The sequence below is a fragment of the Scleropages formosus genome, chromosome 3 (assembly GCF_900964775.1).
Source record: "Scleropages formosus chromosome 3, fSclFor1.1, whole genome shotgun sequence".
In the NCBI taxonomy this organism is placed as follows: domain Eukaryota; kingdom Metazoa; phylum Chordata; class Actinopteri; order Osteoglossiformes; family Osteoglossidae; genus Scleropages; species Scleropages formosus.
The window spans coordinates 14,083,558-14,102,751 of record NC_041808.1 but is presented as its reverse complement, the minus strand read 5'-3'; the positions used below and the strand labels follow the sequence as shown (position 1 = coordinate 14,102,751).

General features: G+C 43.8%; 2 protein-coding genes across 2 annotated transcripts in view; both read left to right on the top strand.

Annotated features, from left to right (window-relative positions):
- The first annotated feature begins 10,269 nt into the window (after positions 1-10,269).
- On the top strand, positions 10,270-11,176 carry LOC114910201 (uncharacterized protein DDB_G0271670-like). Its single transcript, XM_029250361.1, has one exon. The coding sequence runs from the start codon at positions 10,715-10,717 to the stop codon at positions 11,144-11,146; it is 432 nt and encodes a 143-aa protein (XP_029106194.1). The 5' UTR covers positions 10,270-10,714; the 3' UTR covers positions 11,147-11,176.
- A 547-nt stretch (positions 11,177-11,723) lies between these two features.
- The window catches only part of LOC108935245 (xenotropic and polytropic retrovirus receptor 1 homolog), a 46,074-nt gene continuing 38,603 nt past the window's right edge, over positions 11,724-19,194 (top strand). The window contains exon 1 of the mRNA XM_018753703.2: positions 11,724-12,495. Coding sequence (XP_018609219.1) covers positions 12,427-12,495 — 69 coding nt within the window. The 5' untranslated portion in view covers positions 11,724-12,426. The remainder of the gene's footprint in view (positions 12,496-19,194) is intronic.

Here is a 19,194-nt window from a genome sequence, read left to right as displayed (position 1 = left end):
AGGGGGTGGAATATTGATTTAAATTCCATGCCTGAGGATGAATCACCAAGCCATGCAGTTGGTTCCCTGCTTTCCCCGCAGCATTTTTACCTATGAAATGTTGACATGAGGAGTGCAAATGTACTTGATGACAAACAATGACTGTCAAATGAGAATTCAATTTTTTTTATGTCTCATATATTTCTCACAATATGGAACTCAATGCTGGATAATAAAAGAACCACAAATAACTAAAGCTTATGCTGGAGTACAAAACAGATATTAATAACATCATACAGTAAACTGCAAATATTAATTGGCAGAAAAGTCATTTGGAAGGTTTATTTGCAAAGCATGTATATTTCCTCTTCTCTCGAAGACATGGTGGCAGATGTTTCTGGAAATGGCAGAAGGTGGGTTTTGAAGCATATAAATACATACAGAAATAATTAAGGGTAAGGGGTTTAGTCGCCATAATCTGTTTGCACTAATCTGACCAGGCCACACTGACAAAACGAAAGGGAACATACTTCTGAGAAGAGTAACTCCAACAAAACTGACTCGATACAGTTGGCCTGTATTCAAAGCACAAACTTTACCAACACAATATTCAATAGAAACCGTAATACCAGCTCAAGCAGTTGCAGAAATCATGATCAAACAAAACAAGACACCGACAGATAAAAACAAAAACAGCACAATCTTACAACTAACAAAAACATTAATTGACTAAGCATGCAGAAGGAAGTATGTTAAATAAAAATTATTACCAAACCACACAGTTAAATTTTGTATTGGAAGGCAAAATCTGACTAATATGATGCACCATTTGTAAAATTGTTCATATACATTTTCGAAGTGGGTGACTGTAAAGATGGGTGACTAACGTACCCAAATTTTGTGTTGTGTGAGATCATGGGGGTGTGTGATAGCTGTGTGATGGGCTGGGCTTCTTTCCAGGTTAGGCTCTGAATCACCATGACCCTGCATTAGACAAGCAGTTATCGACAATGACTGAAGGAATACATTTGAACTTTACACGTGGCAAGAGGTATAAATCGGAAAAAGGTCTGCTAATGAAGCCTACCTAGTGGATGTTTATAAATAGCTTGGTAGAGAAAATCAGTGGAGAGAGAAGGTGAAACAGGTAGAGGTGTATAGCGTCACTAGCAACAGCCCATTAGTGAGTCGATCCCGCAGCCAGCAGAAGATAATAATGTGGATCAGTACATGTTATGCCATCAAGCTAACTGTACCTAATAGGGGACTTTGTGGAGACCTGCCTAAGAAATGGAGAACATGAGAGACAGTGATCTTTCAACTTCTCCAACAACGCTCCAAGACTGCCTTGATGGAACCAGGAAAAACTAAAGTTCGAAAGGAAGAAATCTGGAGGCACTACAGTGTCATCCCTACCAGGTGTCACGCGAAACATAGGGGCCTGGGACGGCTGGACCCAAGCGCAGCGTCATTCGTCCAGAGACGAGGGATGAGGCAAGTTCTCGGTGTCGGGGAAGGGTCGGTCGATCGGTGGTCAGGGTCAGAGCGAAGATCCGTGGGCGAGGTCAGGGGATTTAGTGAAGGGTCGGTTGAACGGTGAACGGACAGGAACAAGGATCCGTGAACGTGGCTGGGAAACGAAGCGAAGAGTCAGAAACCGGAGGGTGTGAACGAAGAGCTAGCGATGCTTGTGACCGAAGAGTCACGAGAAAGGGCGGTTGTCCCTGACGAGATTCCGCAACGGTCTGGGCGTTGGAGTGTCTTTTGCAGGGTAGGTGCTGAACTGGAGTCAGGTGCTGTCGATTGAGTTGTGGGCGTGGACGTGACACCAGGGGCTGGTCCAATACAATTAATTGCCAGCCCCAGTCCACAAATCTGTAACCGGTCGCCATCATCAAGGACAGGAAAATGGAGTGCCAGCACAGACAGATCCCAGAGAGCTACATACTCTATGTGTGTGAGAGAGTGTTTCCTCCTGAGCCCCCGGTCTAATTCCAAGTACGTTTCTGTCTTCATCCATTCTCCTGTGCTCTCCATCCAAATTCCGATGTCTCTCTGCCCCCATTCTTCATGTTTTCACTTCACCATGACTCCATGATTCATGACTCGCACACTTCACTTAAAAATAAACTCCACACTTGGGTTCACCTCTAACCATTTTTTTTTTTTTTGGACATACAAGGTAATGTGTCTCAGAAGTCCGTTGCGTTCAGTACAAAGCAAACTGGTAAAACGTGAAGTAAAACTGAGAAAAATGGCTGCCCTGTACCTAGAACCTTGGAGGACCTTAAGATCTAGCTAAATACCCAATGGGGAGAGGAAGGAAATAAAAGGAAGAAACACATAAGAAAGAAAGGAAGGATGAAAAATATACAGTACAGTATAAATACCGGTAACATTTCAAAGAGCACAGAATAGTGAAGAGTAACATTTGATGTTCTTCATATTGGCTCTGTACAAAAGGGCTGATGATTAGGTCCAGAGTAAAGCCATATTTTGTTATAGAAATTATGAGGATTATAGGCTATGTGCCTAAATTTATCCTCAGAGTCCCCCTGACACTTCCTGTACACACACATTGTCTGAAACCGCTTGTCCCAAGCGGGGGTCGCGGTGAACCAGAGCCTAACCCGGCAATGCATGGCGCCACGCAGGACAGGACACCAGTCCATTGTAAGGCACCCCAAGCGGGGCTCGAACCCCAGACCCACCAGAGAGCAGGACACGGCCAAGCCTGCCGCACCACCGCACCCCCCACTTACTGTATGTCAAAGCTATTTTAAAACAACATAGGAAACATCCTCAACTGTCCTTAATCAACCCTATCTGACCCTGTCTGTGCAGTCATGTGACGCCAAGTTCTTTTCCAATGTACTCTGGTGCAAACTTTCATTTAAAATATATCTAAAACCTTGGTTTGTTCAGTTTGTGGGGGAACCAGTTTTTACATCACAGCAATGTGGCAAGTGACAAAAGCATATGGTGCCCTGGGCTCGTTGAGAACAACTGTGGTCCATTAGCACGAGTCTCCTTTGTATAAAATCTCCCATTGTCTACATCTTTCACTTCTTCTGCTCTTCCTCTCTCTCATTCTGTCTCTCCATGTACTGCACCAGTCAACCACATCGAACAAGGAAATAATGAACAACATATGATTTTTGATCTTGCCTGTTGCATATTGTTCTTTCAAAGTGACACATTTGATAAAATGTCTAGGTTTCCATCACCAGACAGTTAATATTGTGCAGAGGAGATCAATGTCATTCTGCAGTGTACTTACATTTACATTTATTCATTTAGCAGATGCTTTTCTCCGAAGCGACATGCATCTCATAGAAAATACAATTAGTGCATTACATTAGGAGAAAGATACATAGCTGCAGACGTGATTCTTAAGTAAACCTAGTTTGTTTCTTTCCGCTTGATGCACCAATGTTCATCGCTCGAGTAGGTGCGTAAAACACAGGGAAGATGAATCCTGATAACATTCCTACAGTTTTTTTTATGAGGTACACAAATATTTACATACAATACAGGAGTAGCAGCTGTGTAGAGGCTTATCTGGGGATGATCATAAAGTTACGGTGCATGAACATTTACACCACACATGAGCTGGAGAGATCTTGGGCAAAGTGAATCCGGAAGAGGTGAATTTTCAGACCCTTCTTGAATGTAGGCAGAGTTTCAGCAGCTCTGAGTGAGAGGGGGAGGTCGTTCCACCACAACGGACCCAGAACCGAAAACCTCCGGCTTTACTTTTCATGCACGGGACCACTATATTGATGCTCTTTTGAGAAGCAATTGCCATTAATCACCATTCAGATTAACTACACCAGACAGGGCAGGATTCCACTCCATGCTTATTGACATTACTGGGTTCAGCCGCATTCATATTAACATCTGTACACGCTCATATTGTCCATTTATGTTTAGCTGGAAGGATAGGGACCATTTCTCACAGATTGATTTTATTACTGCATTTCCATCCTGGCCTTACTATAGGACAAAATGTAAATGCAAATCAAATGCAGCCAAAAATGGGACTGAGTCAGTGTGCGGTAAGGCATTGAGAGCAGCACTGGCAGCCAGCAATATGCAGTAATTACTGAATTAGTCAGCTATTCTGAGAGCACAGGCCTTTCAGTGCCCACTAGCGTATAAACAGTGTGGACTGGCCGATAATGGGCAAAAATTTTGGGCGTTGTCAGTAGCTGGTGACACAGAAGGTGGAATGCTGAGAGGTGACCTGTCAAGGTTTGGTGCTACAAAAAGTAAACAATTTATGATCTCATCATGAGATGCAATTGATCCACTACACATGTTCTGCTCACGCATATTCATTCAACTAACACTTTTGTCCAAAATAACCCACTATTGTTGACCCATTTATATAGCTGGGTAATTTTACTGGAGTAATTTAGAGTGAAGACTTCGCTAAAGAGTGCTACAGCCAGAGGTGGGAATCAAATGGGTGACCTTTGGGTTCGAAGGCAGCAGCTCCAACCACTACACTACAGGCTGCACTTATTATTCCCCCTGGTTCCTTTTCTAAGATGCTAATAATTTAGTGTAAAATATGAAATTGTCATTTTATGAAAGCTGCTTTTAAGACAAGTGAATGAGGCTCTGAGATGAGGAACAGCAGTGTATCCCCCCCATGACCAGTCCAGTTTCACTGTCTCTGTGCAGAGAGAATAGGAATGAGTATGTGTGTATGTGCGTGTGTGTGTGTGAGTGTGTCACAAATATGACATTTTCCATGTAGAGGAGCACTGTACCAATTGTTACCCCTCATCCCAGATTATTATCTGTCCATAAGAGAATGAAATCTCCCATAATTCAGGTTATGGGGCAATTCAGTTGATAAAATAATCACTTGGTTATTTAATGCAGTTTTACTATATATAATTAAATTTCTCCCTATCAAAGAATTAAGAAATTAATCACTTTGTTTTTGTCAGTAACATTCGGCTGAATGAAATACAGCTGTAATGCAAAACAGAGCCCCGTCAGTGCACCATAACACTGGTCAGCCCATTTGTTCTGTGGTTTTTCCATTGATTGCTTTTTATTATCTTTTGGGGTCCAAACCTCCTGTTCATGTTGAACATTGTGAAAGAAGTGAAACAAAGGAAAATACAGTAATGCCATTTTTAAAAAAAAAAAAAAAATAGATTGATGCTTCACTTCATTTTTACTGAGTACTCTTCTTAATGTGACACTGCGCTGGAGAACTGAGCTCGTACAGTGACGTGCAAGTGATGGTAGAAGAAAGCAAAGAGGCTATAAACACTGAAGGCAGTTTGCTAATGGAATGTTCAGAAGCAAACCAACTGGTACCTGAGGAAAGGAAAACAAAAAAACTCCCAGATCAAGTGTGGAAGTGAAACTACAGCTAGCCTGACCTGCCCTGCCGTCTTGACCTGGGTCTGGGGTGCGAGATGAGGTTCTGATTTAGGAGGCCTGATTTTGGGCTGTGGATGTTTGGGGAACTGATACTATCTCTGAAAGGACGTCTGCATGGTACACCAGGATGTGCGCCCTGGTCAGCTCAACCTTAGGAAAGCAGAACCATTAACAAGGACGGCAAAATTTCATTTTATATTTAGTGCTTTGATACCACTTCCCCATAAAAATTGGGTAGAGAGTCATTAACAATATGTTATTTATGCCGAACCCTTCTGCTTGATACCTATAAAGACCTGCTTAAACTCATCGCTGGCTTGTTGAAGAATTGTTCTGACTCTCGCCATTGCGATTGATTGAATTAAACCTCTGCCTTGCTGTCTTTATGAATTCTGTGATAGAAAGAACTGAGAGAAAAGTAAACCAGTATGAACCTAGGTTCCAGTGACCTCCTGGGCAATCAATTCTGTTATAGACGGCCACACATGTGGTCTGGGAAATTCTAGGCATGCATTAGCAACCATCTATATAGTCCGGGAGTGGGAGCGCAGCGGGTTTGGCCGGGTCCCACTCTCTGGTGGGTCTGGGGTTCGAGTCCTGCGTGGGGTGCCTTGCGATGGACTGGCATCCCGTCCTGGGTGTATCCCCTCCCCCTCCAGCCTTACGCCCTGTGTTGCCGGGTTAGGTTCCGGTTCGCCGCGACCCCGCTCGGGACAAGCAGTTTCAGTCAGTCTGTGTATCTGGTTTGGGGAAAACAGAATGTAGCTTGTTACATTTACACTTACAGAAAAATGTAAATGTAACAAAGCTGCTACATTAAAAACAGAGAGCGCCCCCTACAGGCTTCCTTTCAAACTCCAAGAGTGTTCCCATGTTTTGACACAGGGCAGTTAAAAGTAAACACTCTGCATCAAAATGTAATACTAAAAGTAGAAACGACACTAAATCTCAGCTAAATAGTGCTTTCAAAAAATATTGATCCCTTCCGTACTAAAAACCTAAGCTGGGAGAGGTTGTTCAGTTGTACTGAGGGGGTCACACTGAAACAAGTGTCCATATGTGTTAGTTTAGAATCCGTCAGTTACGTGAACAGAGACAGAACATTTCCAGCCCTGAGAGGTCCACAACACACAAGATCAACTGCACTCTCATGAAAACCATGAAACTGCCCAAGTATATCAGTCTGAAAAGGCTTTATGTATTCCAGTAGCACGGTTAGTTCCATTGTAGTAAAATGGAAAAAAATGCGGTATAGCTCAGAGACCACCGGATCAGTGTAGCCTAAGCATACAGAAGAGAAGAGCAGGCATCAGTGAGGTGGCTGAGAGCCGCCCCTTGTGAAAGTTTACTACTGCCCTCTGTTGCCTGTCTGCCCAACAGCACAACCCACACACACACCGTCTGAAACCGCTTGCCCCGAGTGGGGTCGCGGTGAACCGGAGCCTAACCGGGCAACACAGGGCGCAAGGCCGGAGGGGGAGGGGACGCACCCAGGACGGGACGCCAGTCTATCACAAGGCACCCCAAGCGGGGCTTGAACACCAGACCCACCAGAGAGCGGGCCCCGGCCAAACCCGCTGCGACAGCACAACCTTTTTCTCAATAACAAAATCAAATGTGTTTCTTAAAAAAACAATATCTGTGTTTCCCTTGACTGGCTGCTGATCTCAACCCGAGTCCCACAGTCATTATTCCAAGAGTTGGTTTACAGTGACTCGATGATGTCACATCCTTTGTCACCACACCCTGCCGCGAGGCTCTTTCCAGAGCAGGGCGGTCCACGCTTGCTGTCGGATTCACGGCCAGTCCCGGCTACAAAGGTGGAGAGCCGAAGACATGTCCTTGCTCAGTCTTGCGCTTGTCTTCGGTGCAGACTAGTGCTGTCAAGTTTACCTGACGTGCTTGATCAAGTTATTCCGGCTGTGTTCACTTGATTTGCTGTAAATAAAAAAAAAACTGCACTTGGATACACCAACCTGCTCTGATGGGTGTCTTTACAAATGGATTCATAAAAAATCCCATATATTAAACATATGTATCCAAAATATTTATCAAAGCAATGTTTGCAGCTAGAACACTACAGTAAGATTTCTATAAAGGTAAGCGACAGTACTATACTGTATTTTTTCTAAATACTTCAGGTCAGTCAGGATTATAATGGGTATAATGAATATACTCAAAACACAGTAAAGATCTGATGCCTATGAAAAATCTACATAAAATTAATTATTTCATGTTTTTGCATGACAATACCTTGAAGCTCTTGTATTTTGTATGACACATTCATGACTTCCATATGTTTTATCTTATTTTAAAAATTACAGTACACATCTACACAGTGTATATATATATATATATATATATATATATATATATATATATATATAGTATATATAATGTATATAATATATATATCTGTATATTTTCTGCAAACATCATCAATTTCCAGACTGTTTCAGAACTCAATTACAGTGTGATGGAGCTCATTTAATTGAACAGCAGCAACTTGAATGCAATAATAAACAAAGGAGGTCAAGCAGCCGTAGGTAATGTCAAAGAGACCAGGGACACACATCACTGTTATTATTATTATTATTGTTATGAGCAGCACCATAAGTCCTTTACCTGAGCAATATATTTGCTATTTTCTTAAGAGTGTTAAAATGCGTTATCAAGCGACACATAATCTGCCTGTATTTGCGAGTTACCAGCAGAACAAATACCAGGAATTACTGTATATAAAAACCCTTATGGTAGAGATGCGCATGGTGCGTGGCAGCAGCCAGCAAGTAAGCAGCAGGTGGCAGCATTGAAAAAGTGATGCATTACAATAACAGCGTTAGAAATATTTTGTTCAGTTTACTGCATATACACACATAGAAGTGAAATATACTTGGAGGTAATACTTGCACACACCTGAAACACTAAAATGTAAAACCTAAAAAATAAAAAAAAGGTTCATAATTCAAATGAAAGTGTCAATGATTATGTTTCATAATTCCTTCCATTTTCATTAAACACATAAAATTAGGCCTCTGGTACACGTTTTTTCATACTAACAGAGAACATTTCGGAGGTAATTATACAACTCAATGATGCTTAACAACATACATATTTCTGTGTATCACCAATATTAAACATTTGTTGTATTTTTTCTTATTTTCTTGAACTTCTAAGTCAATCAAGTTTAACTTCAGGCTATTCTAGTGTATATGAGTGAACGGTTTTTATATAGCTGTTTACATGACAAATGTAACCGAAAGCTGAATGGAGTTTGGATCATTGTCGTCGCTGCGGGTTTCACACCGATGAGACACTGTTCCCAAGAAGCTGCTCATCTGTGACAGCAAAGTGCGAAACAGGCCACGGCCTCCTTTGCGCACTGTCGTTAAATACGACACTCTGCTCGGACAACGAGCAACGGAGTACCGGGGATAAAGAGCCTAAAAGAGTCTTAGAGCAGCGGGACTAAAAAGTTCAGACAATTTTGGCAGAACCAACCTTGAACATAATATTTGTGAAAACAACCGCCGTTCCCAAGGAAACGGCACAGACGTTAATCCAAGAGGGTATGAAGAGCACTGCACGGGGAAGGATTTAAACAAAGCCGTAGGTGCTCCGGCGAACGTCAGACGTCCGGGGTCACGCAGGCTCCAGTCCGGGCTGAAGAAGTCTTCTCTCTCACTGCTCCTCATTACTGACACACAGCCAATAACAACATCCACGTTATTGAAGCGCCGGACAACAGAAAGAATTTTTGAACTGCGACTGTCAGAGGCCTTGGTTCGAGGTGACTTACAATGTCACATAATTAACTTGACAGTAATTTACCTATTTCTGCAGCTGGGTATTCTATTTGGTCAACTCACGGCAAGTACCGTGACCAAGGGTAATACAGCAGGAGGCAAATTCGAAGGGAGAAAACCTAGACTATCAACACCAGCTGCTCCATAATGTGAATGTACAGTAAGTAGCTAGAAAAATATTTTTAATACTAGTTAGTCTTTGGAAAATTATTTTAAAAAAATTTAAAAATTACCACTATCAATATGTCTAAATCTAAGTGATTAGTTCCGAACTTTAAAGTTTTCTATGGCAGCGATAAGTGATAATCACTTAATACATTCATAGTGAAAATACCAAAAGAAAAATTCTAATATAAACACTATTTTTGTAACAAAACGTTTTTGCAGATGAAATGTGTTTGTTTTTTTTTTTTTTTTTTTTTAGAAACTACAGATGGTCCTCAATTCCTTTCTGACAACCCAGACATAAGTTACTTTTGTGGTAACACGAAAACCAAGTTAAATTAAAGGGATTGTATATCCAGGATTACATTTCATAATGTGGCTTTGTTATATTTTTTCACTAATTTTACACATTAAGGGTAAAATACTAAAACAGAATAATAAAATCAGAACTGTAATTATAAAATGAAGTAAGAGAATAGGTGATTATATTTACATTACAATTCTTTGTGTCGTTGAGCTGATGCTTTTCTCCAAAGCAACTTTCAATGTTAAGGTACCTACGTTTCTACCCATTTGTACAGCTGGGTAATTTTAACTACAGTGATTTTAGGTTAAGTACCCTGCTTAAAGGTACTACAGCTGGAGGTGAGATTCGAACCTGTGATTTTGGGTCCAAAGGCAAGTAGCTCTAATCACAATGCTACCAGCTGTAATACTGCAGATTCATGAATAATAAATACCGCGCTGGCGCGGCCGATTCGGCCCGTGCCTGCTCTCCGGTGGGTCTGGGGTTCGAGTCCTGCTTCGGGTGCCTCGCGGTGGACCGGCGTCCCGTCCTGGGTGCGTCCCCTCCCCCTCGGGCCCTGCGCCCCGTGTCGCCGGGTTAGGCTCCGGTTCGCCACGACCCCGCTCGGGACAAGCGGTTTCAGTCAGTGTGTGCGTGCGTGTAAATACCGCACTGAGCTACTGTACACTTACCACAAATGCAGTGAGTTGCATACACACTGGGCCTGAGATTTTTTTTTTTTTTTCCCCCCTCCTCTCAAACATGTAAATTAATTGGATGACCAAAGGAGGAGGCGGGGGAGGGAAGATCATCCACATCATGTCCTTCGGTGCCAGACAGCAGAACAGGGAGACGCGTAGACGGCTCGCAGGAAAAAAAGCCCTCGAAGGAGCTCGTCGAAGGCCTCGGATCGCCGCCGCCGGGCTCCTTCAGGACCGCGTCCAACTTGGAGCGCGCCGTCTGCCTTTTCGCCTCGCGATAGATCTCCCTGTAGCAAGCGAGCGCTTCCTGGACCAGCCTGTCAACGCCGGAAAACCTCTCCACGTTGGGATCCATCTCCTCGAACAGCTGCATGGCCCTGTCAATAGCGGAGAAGGCCTCCGCCATGTGCGTCAGCGAGAACTCCTTGGCGGGCTCAGCAGCAGCAGCAGCAGCAGCAGCAACACCCCCGCGCTGCTCCTCCTCCTCCTCCTCTTCCTCCTCCTCTTGCTCTTCCTCCTCCTCTTCCTCCTTCGCCACTTTCTGGGCCCCCAGCTCTACGAGATACTCGTCCGACAGCTGCTTGGCCACGATCTCCACGAGCTGCTCGCCGCCGCCCTCTTCGTCGTCCACCTCCCGCTTCACGCGCTCGGCCAGCAGCGGCACCTCCGCACTTCCGCCGCCAGCAGCAGCGTCAGCAGCGTCGCGCTCGCAGCCCCGCTGCTGCAAGGTGTCCACGTACCTGTGCAGGAGCGCGTCGGCGCTCGCCGACTCCCCGCTCACCTTGACGCTGCGCAGATTGTAGCGGTTCTTGAATCGCTGGAACCAGCCGTGACTCGCCGTGAACGTCTGCGTGTAGCCGTCACCCGCGCGCTCCTTGAGCGCCTCGAAGAGGCTCCTCGCCTTCGCCTGTATGGTGAGCAGGCTCAAGGGCACGCGCTTCTGCGTCTGGTCTTCCATCCAAGTCACCAGCAGCTTCTCCATCTCGTCTATGGGACCCTGGCGTTTCTTCGTGATGATCGTGGCTTTGAGGGGCGCCGAGCCTTTCACGGCTTCGCGGATCCTCGCCTTGTCCTTTATTATCGTCGATATGGTGGAGTGGGAGAAGCCCAGGTCGCGCGCGATCGTCGATACCGATTTTCCATTTTCGTGCTGCACTATTATTTTCACTTTCATTTCTAAGTCTATTGTCTTGCGCTTTTTCTTCACAGCGCCGCCACAGCACTCACCTTTCCGCTTGCTTGCCATTTTTCAGTTCGAAAGTAACAAGAAGGGAAGCACAAAAGTTTAGCGTGACACACGCTAAGCGCTGCTGCTGCACACCACAACACCTAGAGCCCAACAACAACAATAATAATAATAATAATAATAATAACAACAATACAATAATAAGTATCCTGATTCTGAATCCTGCAGCGCCGCAGCCAACCGCGATGATGTTCTCTCGCAGCAGATGAAGCGGTCGCAGTTACACGTTACAACCAAACACAGCGGGGGCTCGAAAATATCGCAGTGAACTTAACGGGTCTGTCGTCGTAAGTCGCACACGTCGTAAATCGAGGACAGTCTGTAGTATCTTGCAGGAGCCATGCAGTGTTCTCTACCCGGTCGACATGTTGGTGTGACCTAAGCGAACCAAACCGGGGAAGTACCAAACTGACGTAATGGCAGTTTGTCGTTGCGCGACGACGTTATAGCGTCATCGCGTCATGACGTCGCCCGAACTGTGATGGCGGATGGAGGTTCGCTAGGGACGCATCGGAGGGACCTGAGAGCGAGTCATTTAACGGGGCGCTCGACGGAAGCAGCGGCATACCGTTCGTAGGTTCTACCAGAGAGCGATGTTGATTCCTCGTCCTCTGTGGACATGTAGCACATTCCGTCGTCGTCTCGCTCAGTAGTAATATGTGGGAGAGGATACCTTTTTTTTGGGAGGACGAACAGAGTCGAGGCGCGGAGCCCACATCGCTGTGCGTTAACGGTCGCTTGCGGCTGCGCGAGGTCGAGGAGAGCAGCTCGTTGGTGCTGCTGGGCTGAAGCCGGCGGGAGAAGTCCGAGTAGCAGAGCCGCACCAAGCCGGCCAGGATGAAATTCACCGAGCACCTTTCGGCGCACATCACTCCCGAGTGGAGGAAACAATACATACAATATGAGGTGAGTTTTTCTGACGTCTCCGCGGACCAGCAGGAGCTGCACTGGCAGAGACAGCGCTTTTCTCTGCGGTTCAACGAGCAGCCGGGCGGGCAGCTCGAACTGTCCGCGGCAGACCGCGAATAACTAGCCGCATTTTCAAACGAAATGATGACGACTTGGACTTGGAGGTACCTGCTCGCAAGGAAGCCGATGCAGTCGCGGTTGTCATCGCAGCTCGTCCTGTGTGTCACAATGAAAGAAGTCCTCACCTAAAAATGTGGATCTGAACCACGCGAAGCTTGCCTTGTCCTGTCGGGCAGTAGAAGTCAAAAGGACGGGTCAACAGAAACAAATTCTGTTGAAAGAAGTACGGCTTCATTGTGTCGCCAGCCAGTTCGTTGTTATAAAATAACAAGCGAGCGACCGACTCCGAGTGTAAACGAGGGCAGCGCATCCTGTCAGGCACAAAAGAAAAGAAAGAAAGAGCAGCCCCCCTAGGCTACTGGTCTGCCGTGAAACATAATTTAGATGCGTCTTGTTGGGATTAAATGCAGCAGTGTGAGGGGTTTACGTTGCAACGTTAAAATCAAAACGGTTCAAATTGCGGTTTATTTTAAACACTTTGAACGATGTGTTTTGTGCAGTACGGGCAGCGCAGCGCGCATGCGCATCTCGACAGCAGTATCGCAGCCTCCCAAAGGCTCCTATATCCTCTGGGCTGTAGCTGCTGCCTTGGACACACCACCAGCCCTACTGCCTGGGATAGCAGAGCTCAGTTTACACAGAGGGGGGATAGCTGGTAGCCTGGTGGTTAGAGCTGCTGCCCTTTGCAGCCAAAGGTTGCAGGTTTGAATCTGAGCTCTGCCCGATACCCTAAAATTGCTCCAGTGAAAAATTCCCCAGCTGCATAAATCACGAGTCAATATTTTTAAGTCGATTAACATTGTAAGCTTCAGCTAAATGAATACAAGTCAACGTTAAGACGGATATTCTCTCTCACGCACACAGATGCACACTTTGGGCCGTTTAGAGCCCTAGTTCACCTGAAGCACATGTTTGGACTGTACAGGGGCAACTGGAGGGAACCCATCTGAACGAAGGGAACATGCACGCAGGCTCAACCTGGTTCGGATGTCCAAATCACAGCGCAGGAGCTGTGAGGCATTAGCAGTTTGAGCCCCCGTGCCACTGAGCTTATTCCTCATTTTGAGTTTTACTAATCACACTTTAAGTGGAGTAGTCAAGGTGAAAGAATGCATCAACATTGGCTGCTTTCTGTGAAGCAGCAGTTGCGCGCAGTGCCACTGCACTGTAAGCTAATGTAGAGAGTAGGATGGGAAATGGGTTATGTTGAGGTAGATCGACCGTGAACCATAGAAAAAAGCGATACCTGTTTTTTCCGTTTTCTGTCATTTACCTTTGTGAAAATGTAGCCTTCTCCATCATACGTTACTTTCTACAGTTAAAGACCTGTCCCTCATAATACTGCCCAATGCAGCACGCTGGAATGCCTGGTGTTAAGGCAATGGGAATTGTTGTTTGGCAATTTTTATTCCTTTTACCCTTTTGTATATCCCATTAAAGCTGCTGTTTTTGTTAGCTTAGATAAATTTGTTTGTGTTGTTTTCCAGCTTTCAGTCCTGTTGAAATCTTCTGACCATTTTATGTACTTACATTTACCATTTATAACATATTAGTCACAATGCATTTTACAAAATTTAGCACTAATCAGGTTGTTTTACCAAAATCAACTAGTCATAGGCTTGCAGCAGACAGTGTTATGTGCAAGGCTGCAAAAACCTTAATGTCTTTTACAAAATTACATTTTTATTATAGTGGAAAGGCAGTAGTTGATTTTTTTTTTTTTTTTTTTTTTGCAGGAGAACAGTTTGCTGACTTGCATATTGACCATTTACCTGCTGTGTATGCATGTATGTTGAAGAATGTAATGTGTGTGGTGTTGATTGGGGGAAGGTTGTACTGTGAATCGTTCAGCTTTCACAGGCCAAGTAGCGTAAATAATACTATTTTCTCGCAGCTCCACATTTATTCCATGTGGAGATCCGTTTGAGTGCCTGATCACTCAACACTGAATTAATTTCAGGTATAAAACTGCCGCAGTCACTGCTGGGACATTGGCATTGCTGATAAATCTTATGAAATAAAGAAATTGTATATGGTTAATTGGGGTTGAATGTAGGGTTCAGGATGAATGAAAAACTATGGATTTTGGTTTGGTGATCAACTTGACTGAATTTTTTTTTCCCTTGTAAAACCTTTTTGTATTAATGGGTCCTATATAGAAGGAGCTCCACAAATGAATAAGGATAAGGAATTTTGGAGTTGCTCGTAGAGAAAGAAAATGAAATGAGGGTTCCTGAAGAGGGAGGACAAGATAGGGGTGACCATTCATCAGATGTCTTTCATGTTCAGTGCAATTTTTCTTGTGTTCAGTCACATAGCAGCAAGGTGGATATTTTGACCCCATGGTCATTTGTTTGGGTACAGGGTACAATAGAAGGCATGTTGTGCCAAAACCAGTGTCTGATTTGTTGTAGCCCATGTTGGTGGTAGACAGTTTCACCTCTGACTCCCTCAATCTCTGTTGTTCATTGTGATTTAACAGTGATTTGCAGAAATGCCTGAAGACTCTCCATGCACAAGGAATGGCCCAGCTCCTTAAGAAGTTTTCTTTGATTTTAGCCAGTCGTATCAGGTCAAGTGACACTGGATATACATATACAGTATATATCTATTATGAACTGCTGTACATTCCCGCTGCTTAGTAAATGGACAAGATCAAGTCAAACCCTAGTAGTATAGCAATGAAAAAAATTTTATTACCTGAACGTCATTTAAGTATGTATCACTAGGCTGTAGTTACTACATGGTTATAGGTACTCTTCTTTCTCAGTTATTTTAATCAAGTTATTCTGCAGAATTTCCTGAGGATTGTTTCCATGTAAGTCTTCTATTCAGCTTGTGTCTGTGAGGGCTCAGTCCAGCAGGTTTTCCAGGTTTTGTTACAACAAAGTGAGTTCAGTAGGTTTAATCAGGGCAGTAAGTTCAGTCAGGTAGTTCACAGGGGAGAACAACAACCTACTGGATTCTGCCCTCTCCAGGTGTGGTTGAATTGCCCTGGTTTGTGGAGTGAAACCTATTAAAGATTTGAGCTTATTCTGAGCGTATTTCTATAACTGTTAACAATATGTGGTGGTATAGTGAATCTTATAGTCCCAAATACCACAGAGGCAGGAGGATTCACTGCTACTGGGCCCGACTGACCATCCATCCATCCATCCATCCATCCATCCATCCATCCATCCATTATATACTGACTGCTGCTGTAATTAACCACACTTGTTTGTTTTCTAATGATGAAATGCTGTCAGAATGATATCTGAGATCAGTTTGGTCCTGCTACTACTTTCCTTGATCTTCTAGGCTTTAGTTCACAACTATTGCAAAGTTACTGAGACTGCTATGGACTGGTGGTCCTCTCTAGGGTGTACTCTGCCTTGCTTCCTGTAGTTCAGGAGTAGGTTCTGGACCACCATAAATTCTTAATTTTGTTATGTTTAGTCAGAGAGCAGAGTGAATGCTTAAGGTCATTTTAAGTAAAAATCCAATCCTTTTTTGTATGATTGCAAGCCAGTAGCTTTGAGGTCTTCTCTTTAAGCAGAACTGTCTCCCTTTGTGTGTCCATATGACAGCCTTGGTTGTGGGTTGTGGCAGTGAGGTGAATGTTGGTGCAGCGGGGACTCTGGAAGGACAGGGAATCTGTCAGTCGGGGCAAAACGACAGACAGATTCAAACCCACACTGACCACATAAGCAGACCCCAGTGTGGTGGCAGAATGAACCCTTTGTGTGGAATGCCTCTGCCCTCTCAGCTGCACCAGCGGTGTGGGATGGTCTGATGTTCACACGTCAGAGGCTGGGCACGTGTTAATTGGCTTAAAACATTCATTGGTGTGAAAAAATGAGTTGGAAAAAGTTAAGCTTTAACATCCAGTCTAAGTGATGAGACAAGGAAGTGTTTATGCTGCCTGAAGGTAGATGGCTCTAGCTTCCTTCATTCAGTACAGGGAAGGCAGCTGATGGCGTAGTGGCTAAGGATCCAGTCTGATTGTTCCCAGATTGAGTGCTGGGACTGACCCTTGATGCTAAAGATGACGTTTTGCTGTAGGTCAGGAAAAGTGGAAGCTCCGTGTGTGTGTCTGGACATGTTCTGTTTGCTTTGCTGACTCTTCACATTGCAGGTGGGTCCTGCTAGCAACCAGCAAAACATTCTAGAACGGCTGTCCTATCCTCTAGGGGTTCTCTCCTCGGCTTGTTTTGGAAACACGAGCCAGTGTGGGAATAATGCTCCACCCAGCACTGGATAAACTGCCTGCTAAACCTTTTGTTTTGGGAAGCTCTTGACTTTCAGTGCATGTAATGTTAAAGGGGCCGAACCACTCCACAGGCAAAGCATTTTGAGTCTGAGGAGAGATCAAGTGGATGACGCATATCCAACTCCCACTCGCTCCCTGTTTATGCCATTGAAGTGTTTCCCAGTGATTTCTTTGTTCATCTGTTCTATCTGGTTATTGCTTGCAATAAATGGCCTGCTTAAATGTCAGATGGGTCCAGAATGAGCAATGATCTGTATAAATTTAGCTTCTTCGGATATTTACACAGGTAGTAATGAAGGAAATACTAGCAAGTTATTCCACTGCCTAATAAATTAACATACACCTTATCAGATGTGAAATAAAGTCAGATAATTGCACTTTACAGTTGTGATAGGACCACTCCTACATGAATAAAGCATTTGAACCGAATTACATTAATACTGATCAACCAAACACAATAGTACTTGTGTTTTTTTCATTATATGTAGACCACAACTGTAGTGGTTTATTTTAGTGTTTGGAAAGTAGCGTGCCAGCAATGTGACTCTACAGTGACCAGCTATGAGTGTCTGTTCTGCAGTCAACCAGTGCGATAGCTGCGTGTGGTGAACGTGACCCCTGTAATCCTGCGGTGCTGTCCTCTCTCACTCGTGCAATGATACCTTGTTATGTAATGTATTAACATGGTGTAAACCTAAAACTTCATGGCATGCCCTAACATAGAAAAAAAACGAATGTATTGAAAGACACGGACATGGCCTTTTTCTCAAAGAATATAAAATTGGAGGGGGGCACGGTGGCGCAGTGGGTTGGACCGGGTCCTGCTCTCCGGTGGGTCTGGGGTTCGAGTCTCGCTTGGGGTGCCTTGCGGTGGACTGGCGTCCCGTCCTGGGTGTGTCCCCGCCCCCTCTGGCCTTATGCCCTGTGTTACCGGGTAGGCTCCGGTTCCCCGTGACCCTGTAAGGGACAAGCGGTTCTGAGAGTGTGTGTGTGTATAAAATAGGAAATTGGATAGCAATGAATTCTGCACCAATCTTTGTAATGTTTTGTGTTTGATTTATAGACCCTCATATAAAGAGATGTCACAATCATATAAGTATTGTTTGAGTTTGTGATACATTTGCCTTTCTGTGATTGCTTGGCAGATTTAATGCTCTAGTTGTGAAATACTGTTGTTGGAAATTCCAGATTTTAATTTCTAATGCCTCAGGTTACACCCAGCCTGTGTTCTTGTTTTTTTTTTTTTTTTTACAGAAGGGTTTGTCCATACAGTTGTGACTATCAGTAATAATATTGGAAATGTAAGGGCTAAGGGCCTGTCTCAAGCAGCAACGGTGGACTGACTTGATGTGCTGAATTCCCATCTGTATGCAATTGTTTTGACAATAGATTTAGTGACTTTTTTTTTTAACATATGAAACATTGTAGACTTCTGGCCCCTTTTATGTCAAATAATTATTAGGAAAGGTGCACATGACAAAAGTTCTGTACACTGAAGAGGTTCATGGTCTTCCCAGAGCTCCAATAAAATCCCATATTTCTTACAAGCAAGCATGTAGTCTGTTTTGCCAAAAATAAGCTACCTGTCCAAATGTGTCTGGACAGAATGAAATTTTTTTTTTTTTTTTTTTTTTACTGTTCATTAAGTAAATGCCATAATTAAAAATGCAGCTGATCTGAAAGTACACATACAGAGGAGTTCAGTTTAATGAGTTTATTCAGATCAGAAAATGGTTTCATATACAGAAAATGACTCATGTCTTAATATAGTAACACATTGTCACAGAGTAGTTTGATTTTATTGTTGAACATTTAGTGCAGAGCAAATAAATCTTAATATGAGCAGAAGGATTGCCATTGTTCACAACTGGTTATTCAAAAACATGAAAGCTGACCACCAAGCATTTTTTAAGAAGGCAGAAAAGAAGGCAGCAGTGTTGAATTTTTCAGTTTTCACTGCTGATTATCAAGGACTTTGCTCTGTTTTTGTCATGAAGTACATTATACCTCTTCCACAATACTGTGCTGTTCCATTACAATAAATGTTTGTTTTAAATGTTCCTGGTCATAAACTGATCTTTTATGTTAGCCTGAAATGATTGACCGTCTCCTTCCCAATCCTTCTTTTAAAACCCTAATTATACTCTATGAGATGTACTGTCATTTTAAGCTTTTCTTTTCATCAGTCTTTGTTGTTAAAATAAGCTGTTTGCAGGGCTGAAGAGTAAATGAATCCGTGTCGTACTCTAGGGGTTTTCCAGCTGCAGACTTACTGGAAATCTCCATCACACTGGAGATGGGATAATGTCTTTTCTTCCTGTTTT